Source organism: Scyliorhinus torazame, chromosome 10 (genome assembly GCF_047496885.1).
Source record: "Scyliorhinus torazame isolate Kashiwa2021f chromosome 10, sScyTor2.1, whole genome shotgun sequence".
Classification (NCBI taxonomy): domain Eukaryota; kingdom Metazoa; phylum Chordata; class Chondrichthyes; order Carcharhiniformes; family Scyliorhinidae; genus Scyliorhinus; species Scyliorhinus torazame.
In genome coordinates this window covers 264,696,950-264,712,328 of record NC_092716.1, presented here as the reverse complement: position 1 = coordinate 264,712,328, position 15,379 = coordinate 264,696,950, and the positions used below count along the sequence as shown (strand labels likewise).

The 15,379-nt window shown below is 44.3% G+C and overlaps 1 protein-coding gene across 3 annotated transcripts in view; it reads right to left on the bottom strand.

Moving 5' to 3' along the window:
- Window positions 1-496: 496 nt before the first annotated feature.
- LOC140384766 (transmembrane protein 263-like) overlaps window positions 497-15,379 on the bottom strand; it is a 458,167-nt gene continuing 443,284 nt past the window's right edge. For all 3 annotated transcript variants that reach the window (XM_072466768.1, XM_072466765.1, XM_072466766.1), the window contains one exon: window positions 497-1,826. In XM_072466768.1, coding sequence (XP_072322869.1) covers window positions 1,540-1,826 — 287 coding nt within the window. In that variant the 3' untranslated portion in view covers window positions 497-1,539. The remainder of the gene's footprint in view (window positions 1,827-15,379) is intronic.

The following is a 15,379-nucleotide window of genomic DNA, read 5'->3' as shown; positions in this document are numbered from 1 at the left end:
CCCAAAGCAGTGCTCTGGGTCTCTGGTTTACTCGTCCAATGACAATACCACTACGCCATTGCCTCCCCATCCTTCCGGAGAGATCCCAAATTCCCATCAGATCAGCAGCCGATTGCTAATTAAAACATTGCAGAATTTTCACCTCCACTGCCTGAACTGGAAGGTTATTCTGGGCGTGGATCAGTTCATGTGAAGGACTTCATACTTTTAGTTCAATTTTTGCTTTTGAACCAATGCTCCCTTGCATTTTCATTAAAAAGCAATATTTTAGGTTGAATATTGCCACGCCCTTTACAATCCTATATTAACATTTTTCAATTGTTGCGACTGCTTTTAATAAACCTAATTAAAATGAAGTGACTTATACCCCATGTTTAAAGTGAAATGATTTTTCTGCGAATGAATAGATACAAAATGTTCCCAATGTCTATAAATGCACTGACTGATCTTTGGAAGGTACCGTGCAAACTATATGAAGTTGAACACTTTCAAACAATTGAGATTTTCAAACTTTATTTCCATTAAAATACAGAATTACAGTCTAATTCATTGCTTTCGGGTGTCATATTTGCAAAAATAGTTCTATTATAGACAAAAACTAAATGTTTCGCAATCAATTAATTTTCTGTTTCAAAGCACAACGAAAAGCAATCAGCACAAATAGCAAGTGGGAATCACGGTCATCAACGTTTCATTGTAATAACCTGCTGAGCCAGTCATTTATAGCAAGGAATAATACTTAAACCTGTAGTGAAGAGTAAGGCTACATACGGCAACATGCAACCGACTACGCTGAAGCATTATAGCGTTGCTTGTTGATCCGAGTACTGAGCTAGTTAGGCATATGAAAGAGGAGCACTGTCAAGCAAAAAACTGACTTGTTGCTTTGTAGGAAATACTTTTGAAGACCGGTTGCTGACTGTCCCCAATGTGACAATTCAACATTTTCTGCCACAGACACATTTGAAGCAACATTTACCCTATAGCGTACTACTCCAACAGATAAAAAGCAAAATCTGAATACTGAAAATTAGCCCCAATTAGCAGGAACAAAACAGGCATACAAAATACTGCAGGAACTAATAAATATATACAGTGGGTGGGTGGTGGTGGGGACCGCTTGGTGGTAATAATGTGTTTCATCCCCATCTGCAAAAAAAGCTTTGGGACATTTTAGTTGCAAGAATCAGCACTGGAAATGTCTTCTTTATGGATCGTATGACTTACTGTCCTGACGATGCTGGCACTTATACCAGCAGAAGCCCAGAAGCATAAAGCTATACTGTGTCAATGGACATGTAGTATGGGGACAACTGCTCATTGTGTTTTTGACAGCACACAGTGAAGATGTGATATGAGAACTGCAGGTGGTGGAGTGAAGTGAGGAGCAGAGTTTTCCAGAAACACATATCCCACTGTCTGCTCTCTTTAAAAAAGAAATATAACAGCATATACAAGTGTATCCTAGCATGCCCAGGTATACTTAAATCATGATGAATATTGGTTTTGTTTTAAGGAAAATGTACCCTAAAAATTTAGTCAGTCAGATTTGTCCTTTTTTTTGGGTGTAAAAGGAACCTTGCTGGCAACAGCTGAGCCGACGGCACTGACTCCACTGGTTACTGCTGACACGCTGCCCTTCACCAAGCCAGCGCCAGCCACCGGCACAGTGGTCACGGCGGTTTTGGTCAGCTCCAGACTTTTGCTTCCAACCCAAGCCACACCTCCGAGTGTAGCACCGACTGCTCCCTTTGTCATGCTGTAGAGGCCCCCCGTTATTCTCCAGATCATTCCTGGCTCCTGTACGCCAAGATCCTTCTTGGGTTCTGTGGAAATGATTTAAAAAAAATAGATTTCTATAAATAAGAAGACAGTATTGAACTAGCACTCATAATACATTTATTCCTAGACCTACACCTGCAGTGGAAACAGAAAATGAAAAATAAATTAACAGTGCATTCAAATACATTTAAGCGTCCTATCACACAACTGCACTAGTCAAAACTGCCACCTGCCTTGTCCTTTCATTGGTATTCTTCCAGCGTTATAAACCAGTTAGTTTAATTAATCCATGACTATACATGGTTTACATCGCGTGCACAGAGCATTCTATTTCAAATCAACATTTACACCTATGGCAGGCCAAGAATCCCAACTCCGAACTGAATGACTTGCACGCAATTGCAAGTCCTGATTAAAACACTAACTTCAAAAAGGTCTCACAATACACTGTTACTAATATAAGTTAGTGAATTACTGTTGATGGCTGTTCTCCTCACATGAGGAAACAACTTCTCTAATCTGCAGTTAATTTTTATTTGCACCAGCAATTATTAAAGATCAACCACTTGCAATCTCATGAAGTCCCCAAGATGTAGATTGCTTTCTAGAATCAGACTCAGCTGGGACACACATTGCGGAAGATAATAGCAATGGTTCATCGCAGACGGTTGAGTGATCCGCTATCACAGCATTTGTTTTGCTCTTCTATCTGACACTTTGGCAGCTGACTGGATGAGTTGGAGATTTGTTCCTTCACCTCTGTTACTCTACTGCTAATACGCAAAGCATGCTTTATATACTGGCCAGATCATCAATATTTGAGGGGAAGATCCTGGCATTTGCAGAAATAAATCAGTCTCCCTCTGCGATAATGAAGATGAATTCAATGTAAAGGCTAGGAACCTGCTCATTTACAAATTTCCTGGAATCCAAATTAAACAATATAAAAGCTGCACAAACTAGAGGTGGTTGGAGCGATAAAGGAGAAGACAGGCCTCAGAAAAAGATTCTTTGATTCTTCAAATATAGGATTTGTCATTGGTGTCAATGGCAGCATAAATATCAAGGATGCATTTCACAGGAAACCAAGAGACAATCAATCTATGGTGCAAGTTATTTGAAAGGGATTGCCTGAGTGCATGCATTTACTAGCGTAGTCAGATGTACTCGGAACCAGCAGCCTTTATATAATGCTGCTAAAATAGCAAAACATTTCAAGGAGCTTCACAGAAACATTATGAAACAGGATTTCAAACAAACAGCTTAATATGTTTATATATTCAGACTCGTGACCAAATGTTTGGGCAAACATCTGGGTGTAAAAATGAGGGGCAGCGAAATTGAAGGAGGCAGTTTGAGTTCCGAGGAGCTAGGCAGCTGAAGGCCTGGCCACAAACGGTGGAGTGATGATATTGGGGATGTGCAGCGACATGAATTGGAGCCCAAAGATCTGAGGGGAGGGGGGTTGCATAAATAAGATGGGGCGAGACCATTCAGGGATTTGGACAGGGGAATGAGACTTTTATTAGCAGGACATAATCCACTTCATCATGTCTCTGCTGTACCTTTCATAGAATGACACAAAGACCTTTTCTGCTTCAAATAAGCATTAATTTCCCTCTGAACAGATGTAGTGATCGCTGCCTCAGAGTCAAAATGTTTCCAGATCGAACAGTCACGTTTTCAAACTTTTGTTCTTCATGATGATTGGGCATTGATTACTCATCCTTACTATTGCACCAAGTGGAATGGTCTTTTCTTATTAATCCTCCTGGAACTCATGATTTTATAAACCTCCAATCTAAATCTCCTCCACTGGAACATCCAGTCTCTCAAAGCTATAGTTTACCATCGTTGGAATTTCCCTGATAGGATTATCCACTTTAAGAAGGATGTCAAGGCATTGGTGAGAGTGCAGAAAAGATTTATGACAAAGTTCTGGGGATGAAAAAGCTTCAGGTACGAGGATAGATCGGCAAAGTTGGGCTGTTCTCCTTAAGAGAAGGTTGCGAGACGATTTGATGGAGCCATTGTAAATCATGAGGAGTCTGGAGAGTAGCTGAGAAGAAATTGTTCCCATTGGCAGAAAGGTCAAGAACCAGAGGACACTGCTTTCAGGTAAATAACAAAAGGACAAAGGTGACATGAAGAAACACATTGACGCAATGTCGCCTCAGGGTCCGGAATGTGCTGCCTGAGTGTGTGCTGTGTTAATTGTATTATAATTGTTTAATTAATGCAGGTGGAGGGCATTAATTTGGGTTTCACTGGACCAGACCCCAATTTATATCAGGAAGCAGGACGAGACCCCAACAATTTTTCAACTTGTTAAACCATGAGGAAAGGATACTTTACCCAAGGAGTGATTCCACTTACAAATTGGGACCTCTTATATTAAAATAAACCTGTCTGTGTCAGACTAAAATAATCCTACAGTCAAAACCACTTGCTACAGACCTGGTGCTTCCCATTAATTACATAATCTCTATCCCACTCAGATATCCCATTAACGGCTTACCAAGTATAAACACATCTAAAATTATCGACACTTCAGGGAGTCTCTCAGCAAAGTTCCATTATGTATTTCTTTGTAAACAAGTAAATGGTTAAAATTAATCATGAGCTGACCTTTTACAAGATACCTTAATCTAGGATCTTTCTTAATATTACTGCAACTAATATATACCGTAACCCAGGCTTTTAATAACATTACTGCAACAGATAGAAAAAATAATGTACATACCAATTCCTTTTATTCATCACAATATAAAGACACACTTTCTGAATAAAAGCAAATTACGGCGGATGCTGGAATCTGAAACGAAAGAGAAAATGCTGGAAAATCTCAGCAGGTCCGGCAGCATCTGTAGGGAGAGAAAAGAAAAGCCCTGGGGCATTGACAAAGAGTCATCGGACTCGAAACGTTAGCTCTTGTCTCTCCCTACAGATGCTGCCAGACCTGCTGAGATTTTCCAGCATTTTCTCTTTTGACACTTTCTGAAACTGTAGTGGAAATTTGCAATGTTTTACTTTGTAAACAAATCAAAGACTGCGTAAAGGTTAGCTCCAGGAGTATCCTTAAATTGGCTTTCAGGAACAGAATATGGAGTATGCAGATTAAACTGCAGCTTTCAACAAGGAGTCAATGTAGTTCAGCAGGCACGTGCCTGATAGATGGAACTTGTTACGAGTTAAAACAAGGGTAGCAAGGTTTGGATGACCAAGATTTGAGGGTAGAATGTGAGAAACCAGTCAGGAGTGTGTTTGAACAGTCAAGTCTAGAGGTAATGAAGGCATGAGCGAGGTTTTCAGCAGATAAGCTCAGATGGGGTGAAGATACGAAGCTGGAAATAGGCAATCTTAGGCCATGCTGCAACTAGGTGGTTGGATGTTTAGCTTGGGGGTCAAAAGTGACATTTATGCCTTCCCCAATATTTCATTGGAGGAAATTTAAGCTCATCCAATATTGGATGTCTGAAAGATAGTCTGTGGGACTGTCCAGAGAGATACTGCTGAGGTAGCGCTGGGTGTTATCAGCGGTTGTGGGAAATATCACACCTTCACCATGGGACAGCAAGAAGATGAGATATAGGGAGGGTCAAGGACAGATCCAGCAGGATAATAGAGGTCATGTTGCAGCAGGAGGTATGAAGACACTGTAAATAATTCCCTGGTTTTGATTCGATAAATAAATCTGGAACCACCCTGCTGGATAACAGAGGAGGCGCACTGGAAGGCAATGGTGTGGTCAACTCTGTCAGAGGCTGCAGAGGGGTGGAGACGGACGGACCGGGGGGGGGGGGGGGGGGGGGAGACACGGACAGTTTACCTCTGTCAGAGTCTCGGAAATGGCATTTTGACTTTGATGCGGTACTGCTGCAGGGGCAGGAACCTGTTTGGAGGGGATGTCTCTGAAATGAATTTGCAGACGATACTAAAGTCGGTGGTGTTGTCGATAGTGTGGAAGAATGTAGCAGATTACAGAGGGATATAGATAAGCTGCAGAGCTGGGCCGAGAGGTGGCAAATGGAGTTTAATGTAGAGAAGTGTGAGGTGATTCACTTTGGAAGGAATAACAGGAATGCGGAATATTTGGCTAATGGTAAAGTTCTTGAAAGTGTGGATGAGCAGAGGGATCTAGGTGTCCATGTACATAGATCCCTGAAAGTTGCCACCCAGGTTGATAGGGTTGTGAAGAAGGCCTATGGAGTGTTGGCCTTTATTGGTAGAGGGATTGAGTTCCGGAGTCGGGAGGTCATGTTGCAGCTGTACAGAACTCTGGTACGGCCGCATTTGGAGTATTGCGTACAGTTCTGGTCACCGCATTATAGGAAGGACGTGGAGGCTTTGGAGCGGGTGCAGAGGAGATTTACCAGGATGTTGCCTGGTATGGAGGGAAAATCTTATGAGGAAAGGCTGATGGACTTGAGGTTGTTTTCGTTGGAGAGAAGAAGGTTAAGAGGAGACTTAATAGAGGCATACAAAATGATCAGGGGGTTGGATAGGGTGGACAGTGAGAGCCTTCTCCCGCAGATGGATATGGCTGGCACGAGGGGACATAACTTTAAACTGAGGGGTAATAGATATAGGACAGAGGTCAGAGGTAGGTTCTTTACGCAAAGAGTAGTGAGGCCGTGGAATGCCCTACCTGCTACAGTGGTGAACTCGCCAACATTGAGGGCATTTAAAAGTTTATTGGATAAACATATGGATGATAATGGCATAGTGTAGGTTGGATGGCTTTTGTTTCGGTGCAACATCGTGGGCCGAAGGGCCTGTACTGCGCTGTATTGTTCTATGTTCTATGAATTACCTCATCTATCAAATTCAATTTATTCTGCTAATAAGCCTTTCATTTACTCTCTTAAAACATTTACTCCTCCTTGCTATTTGCTAACCCCTCTACTTTTGTGTTATGAGCAGATTGAGATGGTGCAAATTAAGTTGTAGTCCAAGTCATCTATACATTGAGAACAAATGTGAATCTAGCACTGATTCCTTGGTGACCTTAACCTGCCTTCGCTAGTCTGAACAACACCCATTTAGCTAATTCATTGCTTTCTTCTCATATCTTCCAATCTCCACCTCTTTACATTTCATTTGATGGTCAATTTAACTGCAGTTCATTTAGAAATGATTATTGTATAAATTCAAGTCTTGAACAAATGTTCAAGAATCACAAAAACTCAATCTTGTAGAGTCTCTCATGCTTGAGACTTAAGCTTTGGAAGTGTAAATTAACTCTCAGTATCTCCCACAATCAAGGCAGTTGGTTGACTGCACAGATGAAAATGGCAAAGGTAGCATTACTCTGATATGTTCCATAACTCCAGTGGTTTTATGTATCTTAAAGAACAAAGAACATTACAGCACAGGAACAGGCCCTTCGGCCCATCAAGCCTGCGCCGATCCACATTCCTTATTTAGACCTACTACTTATTACCCAAACAGTCTGTACCCCTCCATTCCCCGCCCGCTCATGTGTCTATCGAGGTACATCTTAAACGTTGCTATCGGGCCCGTCTCCACCACCTCCACTGGCAACGCGTTCCAGGCACCAACCACCCGCCACGTGAAAACTTTCCCCGCACATCTCCCCTAAACTTTCCCCCTCTCACCTTGAACCTGTGCCCCCTTGTGATTGAGTCTCCCACCCTGGGAAAAAGCTTGACTGTTAACCATGTCTATACCACTGGGAATTTTGTAGACCTCAATCAGGTCTCCCCCTCAGCCTCTGCCTTTCCAACGAAAACAATCTGAGTTTATTCAACCTCTCCTCCTAGCCAACACCCTCGAGACCTGGAAACATCCTGGTGAACCTTCTTTGCACTCTCTCCAAAGCTTCCACGTGCTTCTGATAATGTGGTGACCAGAACGGCACGCAATACTCCAAATGTGGTCTAACTAAAATTTTATACAACTGTAAAATGACCTGCCACTCTTCTACTCAATGCCCCAGCCAATGAAGGCAAGTATGCCGTATTCCTTCTTGATCACCTTATTCACCTGCATTGCGATTTTCATGGAATTATGGACCTGAACGTCCAGATCCCTCTATATGTCGATGTTCCTAAGGGTTCTGCCATTTACTGTATAATTTTGACTATTCTCACAATTTCCCCTGTCATCCATGGTTCCCTAATCTTGCCATTTCTGCCCTTCATTTTCACAGGGATGTGTCTGTCCTGCTCTCTAATCAACTGGGCTTTAAAAGACTTCCACATATCAAATGTGGATTTACCCTCAAAAAGCCGCTCCCAATCCACATTCTCCAGCTTTTGCCGAATTCTGTTGTAGTTGACTTTCCCCCAGTTTCGCACCCTCACTCAAGGACCACTCTTGCCCTTTTCCATGAATATTCAAAAATGTACAGAATTCTGATCATTCATTAAATGTGCCCCTACTGAAACTTTGGTCACCTGGTCAGGCTCCTTCCCAATAAGAGGCCCAGTAAGACCCCACCCTGGTTGGACCATCAACACGAGGGGCTGAATGGCCTACTCCTATTCCTACAGGTGGCACGGTAGCACAGTGGTTAACATTGTTGCTTCACAGCCCCAGGGTCCCAGGTTCGATTCCCGGCTTGGGTCACTGTCTGTGCGAAGTCTGCATGATCTCCCCGTGTCTCCGGGTGTTCCGGTTTAATTTAATTAATAATAATCTTTATTCCCACAAGTAGGCTTACATTAACACTGCAATGAGGTTACTGTGAAAATCCCTCGTCGCCCACATTCCGGCGCCTGTTCGGGTACACAGAGGGAGAATTCAGAATGTCCAATTCACCTAACAGCACGTCTTTCGGGACTTTTGGGAGGAAACTCACACATTTCTTCCCACGTGTCCCAAATGACAAGGATATGTGTCCTATCGAAAGGACAGGCAGATGGGCAAAGGGGGCGGGGTTGCATTGTGAGTAAGGAATGAAGTTAAATCGATAGCAAGGAGCGATATAGGATCAGAAGGCATAGAATCTCTGTGGGTTGAGTTGAGGAATCGCAAAGGTAAAAAGACACTGATGGGGGTTATGTACAGGCCCCCTAGCAGTAGTCAGGATGTGGGACAGAAAATAAATCAGGAGTTAGAAAAGGCATGTAAAAAAGGCAATATTACAATAATCATGGGGGACTTCAATATGCAGGTGGAAAGGAATTTGTGGAATGTCTAAGAGATGTTTTTTTGGAGCAGCTTGTGGTAGAGCCTACTAGGGAACAGGCAATTCTGGGTTTGGTGATGTGTAATGAGGCGGACTTGATTAGGGATCTTAACGTGAAGGAACCTTTAGGGAGCAGTGACCACAATATGATAGAATTTACCCTGCAGTTTGAGAGGGAGAAGCTGCAATCAGATGTAATGGTATAACAATTGAATAGGGGTAACTACGAAGACATGGGGAGGAGCTGGCCAGAGTTGATTGGAAAAGGAGCCGAGCAGGGAAGACAGTGGAACAGCAACGGCAGGAATTTTTTGGGGATTATTTGCGAGGCACAACAGAAATTCAGCCCAAGGAGGAGGAAACATGCTAAGGGGAGGACAAGGCTTCCATGGTTGATGAGGGAAGTCAAGGACAGCATAAAAGCAAAAGAAAAAGCATACAAAGTGGCGAGAATTAGTGGGAAGCCAGATGATTGGGAAGTCTTTAAAAGCGAGCGGAAGCCAACTAAAAAAGCAATATGGGGAGAGAAGATGAAATATGAGTGCAAGTTACCGAGTAATATAAAGGAAGATAGGAAGAGTTTTGTTCAATATATAAAAGGTAAGAGAGAGGCAAAAATAGACATTGGACCACTGGAAAACGTGGCTGGAGAAGTAATAATAGGAAACAAAGAAATGGCAGAGGAACTGAATCGTTACTTTACATCAGTCTTCACGGTGGAAGACACCAGTGAGATGCCAGAGCTCCAGGAGAACCAGGGGGCAGAGGTGAGTGCAGTGACCATTACTAAGGAGAAGGATCTGAGGAAACTGAAAGGTTCCTCCTGCAGGATGTTTGAGGTGAGGGATGCAGTTAGTGTCCCTGCTGATTTTACCTGCAGGAAGTGCTGCCATCTCCAGCTCCTCCAAGACCGAGTTAGGGAACTGGAGCTGGAGTTGGAAGAACTTCGGATCATTCGGGAGGCAGAGGGGGTCATAGATAGCAGCTTCAGGGAATTAGTTACACCAAAGATTGGAGATAGGTGGGTAACTGTAAGAGGGACTGGGAAAAAGCAGTCAGTGCAGGGATCCCCTGCGGTCGTTCCCCTGAGAAACAAGTATACCGCTTTGGATACTTGTGGGGGGGACGACTTACCAGGGGTAAGCCATGGGGTACGGGCCTCTGGCACAGAGTCTGTCCCTGTTGCTCAGAAGGGAAGGGGGGAGAGGAGCAGAGCATTAGTAATTGGGGACTCTATAGTCAGGGGCACAGATAGGAGATTTTGTGGGAGCGTGAGAGACTCACGTTTGGTATGTTGCCTCCCAGGTGCAAGGGTACGTGATGTCTCGGATCGTGTTTTCCGGGTCCTTAAGGGGGAGGGGGAGCAGCCCCAAGTCGTGGTCCACATTGGCACTAACGACATAGGTAGGAAAGGGGATAAGGATGTCAGGCAGGCTTTCAGGGAGCGAGGATGGAAGCTCAGAACTAGAACAAACAGAGTTGTTATCTCTGGGTTGTTGCCCGTGCCACGTGATAGTGAGATGAGGAATAGGGAGAGAGAGCAATTAAACACGTGGCTACAGGGATGGTGCAGGCGGGAGGGATTCAGATTTCTGGATAACTGGGGCTCTTTCTGGGGAAGGTGGGACCTCTACAGACAGGATGGTCTACATCTGAACCTGCGGGGCACAAATATCCTGGGGGGGAGATTTGTTAGTGCTCTTTGGGGGGGTTTAAACTAATGCAGCAGGGGCATGGGAACCTGGATTGTAGTTTTAGGGTAAGGGAGAATGAGAGTATAGAGGTCAGGAGCTCAGATTTGACGTCGCAGGAGGGGGCCAGTGTTCAGGTAGGTGGTTTGAAGTGTGTCTACTTCAATGCCAGGAGTATACGAAACAAGGTAGGGGAACTGGCAGCATGGGTTGGTACCTGGGACTTCGATGTTGTGGCCATTTCGGAGACATGGATAGAGCAGGGACAGGAATGGATGTTGCAGGTTCCGGGGTTTAGGTGTTTTAGTAAGCTCAGAGAAGGAGGCAAAAGAGGGGGAGGTGTGGCGCTGCTAGTCAAGAGCAGTATTACGGTGGCGGAGAGGATGCTAGATGGGGACTCATCTTCCGAGGTAGTATGGGCTGAGGTTAGAAACAGGAAAGGAGAGGTCACCCTGTTGGGAGTTTTCTATAGGCCTCCAAATAGTTCTAGGGATGTAGAGGAAAGGATGGCGAGGATGATCCTGGATAAGAGCGAAAGTAATAGGGTAGTTATTATGGGAGACTTTAACTTTCCAAATATTGACTGGAAAAGATATAGTTCGAGTACATTAGATGGGTCGTTTTTTGTACAGTGTGTGCAGGAGGGTTTCCTGACACAGTTTGTTGACAGGCCAACAAGAGGCGAGGCCACATTGGATTTGGTTTTGGGTAATGAACCAGGCCAGGTGTTGGATTTGGAGGTAGGTGAGCACTTTGGGGACAGTGACCACAATTCGGTGACGTTTACGTTAAGGATGGAAAGGGATAAGTATACACCGCAGGGCAAGAGTTATAGCTGGGGGAAGGGCAATTATGATGCCATTAGACGTGACTTGGGGGGGATAAGGTGGAGAAGTAGGCTGCAAGTGTTGGGCACACTGGATAAGTGGGGCTTGTTCAAGGATCAGCTACTGCGTGTTCTTGATAAGTATGTACCGGTCAGGCAGGGAGGAAGGTGCCGAGCGAGGGAACCGTGGTTTACCAAAGAAGTGGAATCTCTTGTTAAGAGGAAGAAGGAGGCCTATGTGAAGATGAAGTGTGAAGTTTCGGTTGGGGCGATGGATAGTTACAAGGTAGCGAGGAAGGATCTAAAGAGAGAGCTAAGACGAGCAAGGAGGGGACATGAGAAGTATTTGGCAGGAAGGATCAAGGAAAACCCAAAAGCTTTCTATAGGTATGTCAGGAATAAGCGAATGACTAGGGACAGAGTAGGACCAGTCAAGGACAGGGATGGGAAGTTGTGTGTAGAGTCTGAAGAGATAGGCGAGATACTAAATGAATATTTTTCGTCAGTATTCACTCAGGAAAAAGATAATGTTGTGGAGGAGAATGCTGAGCTCCAGGTAAATAGATTAGATGGCATTGAGGTACGTAGGGAAGAGGTGTTGGCAATTCTGGACAGGCTGAAAATAGATAAGTCCCCGGGACCTGATGGGATTTATCCTAGGATTCTCTGGGAGGCCAGGGAAGAGATTGCTGGACCATTGGCTTTGATTTTTATGTCATCATTGGATACAGGAATAGTGCCAGAGGACTGGAGGATAGCAAATGTGGTCCCTTTGTTCAAAAAGGGGAGCAGAGACAACCCCGGCAACTATAGACCGGTGAGCCTCACGTCTGTAGTGGGTAAAGTCTTGGAGGGGATTATAAGAGACAGGATTTATAATCATCTAGACAGGAATAATATGATCAGGGATAGTCAGCATGGCTTTGTGAAGGGTAGGTCATGCCTCACAAACCTTATCGAGTTCTTTGAGAAGGTGACTGAACAGGTAGACGAGGGTAGAGCAGTTGATGTGGTGTATATGGATTTCAGCAAAGCGTTTGATAAGGTTCCCCACGGTAGGCTATTGCAGAAAATACGGAGGCTGGGGATTGAGGGTGATTTAGAGATGTGGATCAGAAATTGGCTAGCTGAAAGAAGACAGAGGGTGGTGGTTGATGGGAAATGTTCAGAATGGAGTTCAGTTACAAGTGGAGTACCACAAGGATCTGTTCTGGGGCCGTTGCTGTTTGTCATTTTTATCAATGACCTAGAGGAAGGCGCAGAAGGGTGGGTGAGTAAATTTGCAGACGGTACTAAAGTCGGTGGTGTTGTCGATAGTGTGGAAGGAAGTAGCAGGTTACAGAGGGATATAGATAAGCTGCAGTGCTGGGCTGAGAGGTGGCAAATGGAGTTTAATGTAGAGAAGTGTGAGGTGATTCACTTTGGAAGGAAAAACAGGAATGTGGAATATTTGGCTAATGGAAAAGTTCTTGAAAGTGTGGATGAGCAGAGGGATCTAGGTGTCCATGTACATAGATCCCTGAAAGTTGCCACCCAGGTTGATAGGGTTGTGAAGAAGGCCTATGGAGTGTTGGCCTTTATTGGTAGAGGGATTGAGTTCCGGAGTCAGGAGGTCATGTTGCAGCTGTACAGAACTCTGGTATGGCCGCATTTGGAGTATTGCGTACAGTTCTGGTCACCGCATTATAGGAAGGACGTGGAGGCTTTGGAACGGGTGCAGAGGAGATTTACCAGGATGTTGCCTGGTATGGAGGGAAAATCTTATGAGGAAAGGCTGATGGACTTGAGGTTGTTTTCGTTAGAGAGAAGAAGGTTAAGAGGAGACTTAATAGAGGCATACAAAATGATCAGAGGGTTAGATAGGGTGGACAGTGAGAGCCTTCTCCCGCGGATGGAAATGGCTAGCACGAGGGGACATAGCCTTAAACTGAGGGGTAATAGATATAGGACAGAGGTCAGGGGTAGGTTCTTTACGCAAAGAGTAGTGAGGCCGTGGAATGCCCTACCTGCTACAGTAGTGAACTCGCCAACATTGAGGGCATTTAAAAGTTTATTGGATAAACATATGGATGATAATGGCATAGTGTAGGTTAGATGGCTTTTGTTTCGGTGCAACATCGTGGGCCGAAGGGCCTGTACTGCGCTGTATTGTTCTATGTTCTATGTCTGAAGGTGGATAAATCACCTGGACCGGATGGACTACACCCAAGGGTCCTAAAAGAGATAGCTGAGGAGATTGTGGAGGCATTGGTGATGATCTTTCAAGAATCACTGGAGGAAGGAAGGGTCCTGGAGGACTGGAAAGTGACTAATATAACATCACTGTTTAAGAAGGGAAGGAGGCAGAAGACGGGAAATTATAGGCCGGTTAGCCTGACTTCGGTGATTGGCAAGATTTGAGAGTCTATTATTAAAGATGAGATTGTGGAGTTCTTGGAAGTGCACGGTAAAATAGGACTGAGTCAGCACGGCTTCGTCAAAGGGAGGTCGTGTCTGACGAATCTGTTGGAGTTCTTTGAGGAGGTAACAAGGAAGTTAGACAAAGGAGAACCAGCGGACGTGATTTATTTCGGTTTCCAGAAGGCCTTTGACAAGGTGCCGCATCGGAGACTATTACATAAGTTAACAGCTCATGGTGTTCAGGGCAAGATCCTGGCATGGATAGAGGATTGGCTGACTGGCAGAGGAAGAGAGTGAGGATAAAGGGGTCTTTTTCAGGATGGCAGCCGGTGACTAGAGGTGTTCCTCAGGGGTCTGTGCTGGGACCACAACTTTTCACAATATACATTAATGATCTGGAAGAAGGAACTGAAGGCACTGTTGCTAAGTTTGCAGATGATACAAAGATCTGTAGAGGGACAGGTAGTATTGAGGAAGCAGGCGGGCTGCAGAAGGACTTGGACAAGCTCGGAGAGTGGGCAATACACTGGAACACAATGTGGAAAAGTGTGAGGTTATGCACTTTGGAAGGAGGAATGGAGGCTTGGACTATTTTCCAAATGGGGAAAGGCTTAGGAAATCAGAAGCACAAAGGGACTTGGGAGTCCTTGTTCACGATTCTCTTAAGGTTAATGTGCAGGTTCAGTCGGCAGTGAGAAAGGCAAATGCAATGTTAGCAGTCATGTCGAGAGGGCTAGAATACAAGACCAGGGATGTACGTCTGAGGCTGTATAAGGCTCTGGTCAGACCCCATTTGGAGTACTGTGAGCAGTTTTGGGCCCCATATATAAGGAAGGATGTGCTGGCCTTGGAAAGGGTCCAGAGCAGGTTCACAAGAATAATCCCTGGAATGAAGAGCTTGTCGTATGAGGAACAGTTGAGGGTTCTGGGTCTGTACTTGTTGGAGTTTAGAAGGATGAGGGGGGATGTTATTGAAGCTTACAGGATACTGCGAGGCTTGGATAGAGTGGACGTGGAGAGGATGTTTCCACTTGTAGGAAAAACTAGAACCAGAGGACACAATCTCAGACTAAAGGGACGATCCTTTAAAACAGAGATGAGGAGGAATTTCTTCAGCCAGAGGGTGGTGAATATGTGGAACTCTTTGCCGCAGAAGGCTGAGGAGGCCAAATCACTGAGTGTCTTTAAGACAGAGATAGATAGGCTCTTGATTAATTTTTTAAAAAAATATATTTTATTCAAAATTTTTGGCCAACCATAACAGTACATTGTGTATCTTTCACACAGTAATATAACAATATAAATAACAATGGCCAGTTTTTTAAACAAGAAATAAATAATATATAAACAACATCAAAATTAAAAAAACAAAACTAAATGGCAACTGCCTTGTCCCAAATAAATACCCTCCAAAAAATACAATTCAGCCGTCCAGTATACAATTACCTATAACAACAACCTATACATATTATACTTATACACTAACATCCCTGAGAGTCCTTCTGGTTCCTGCCCCGCCCCCCCCCC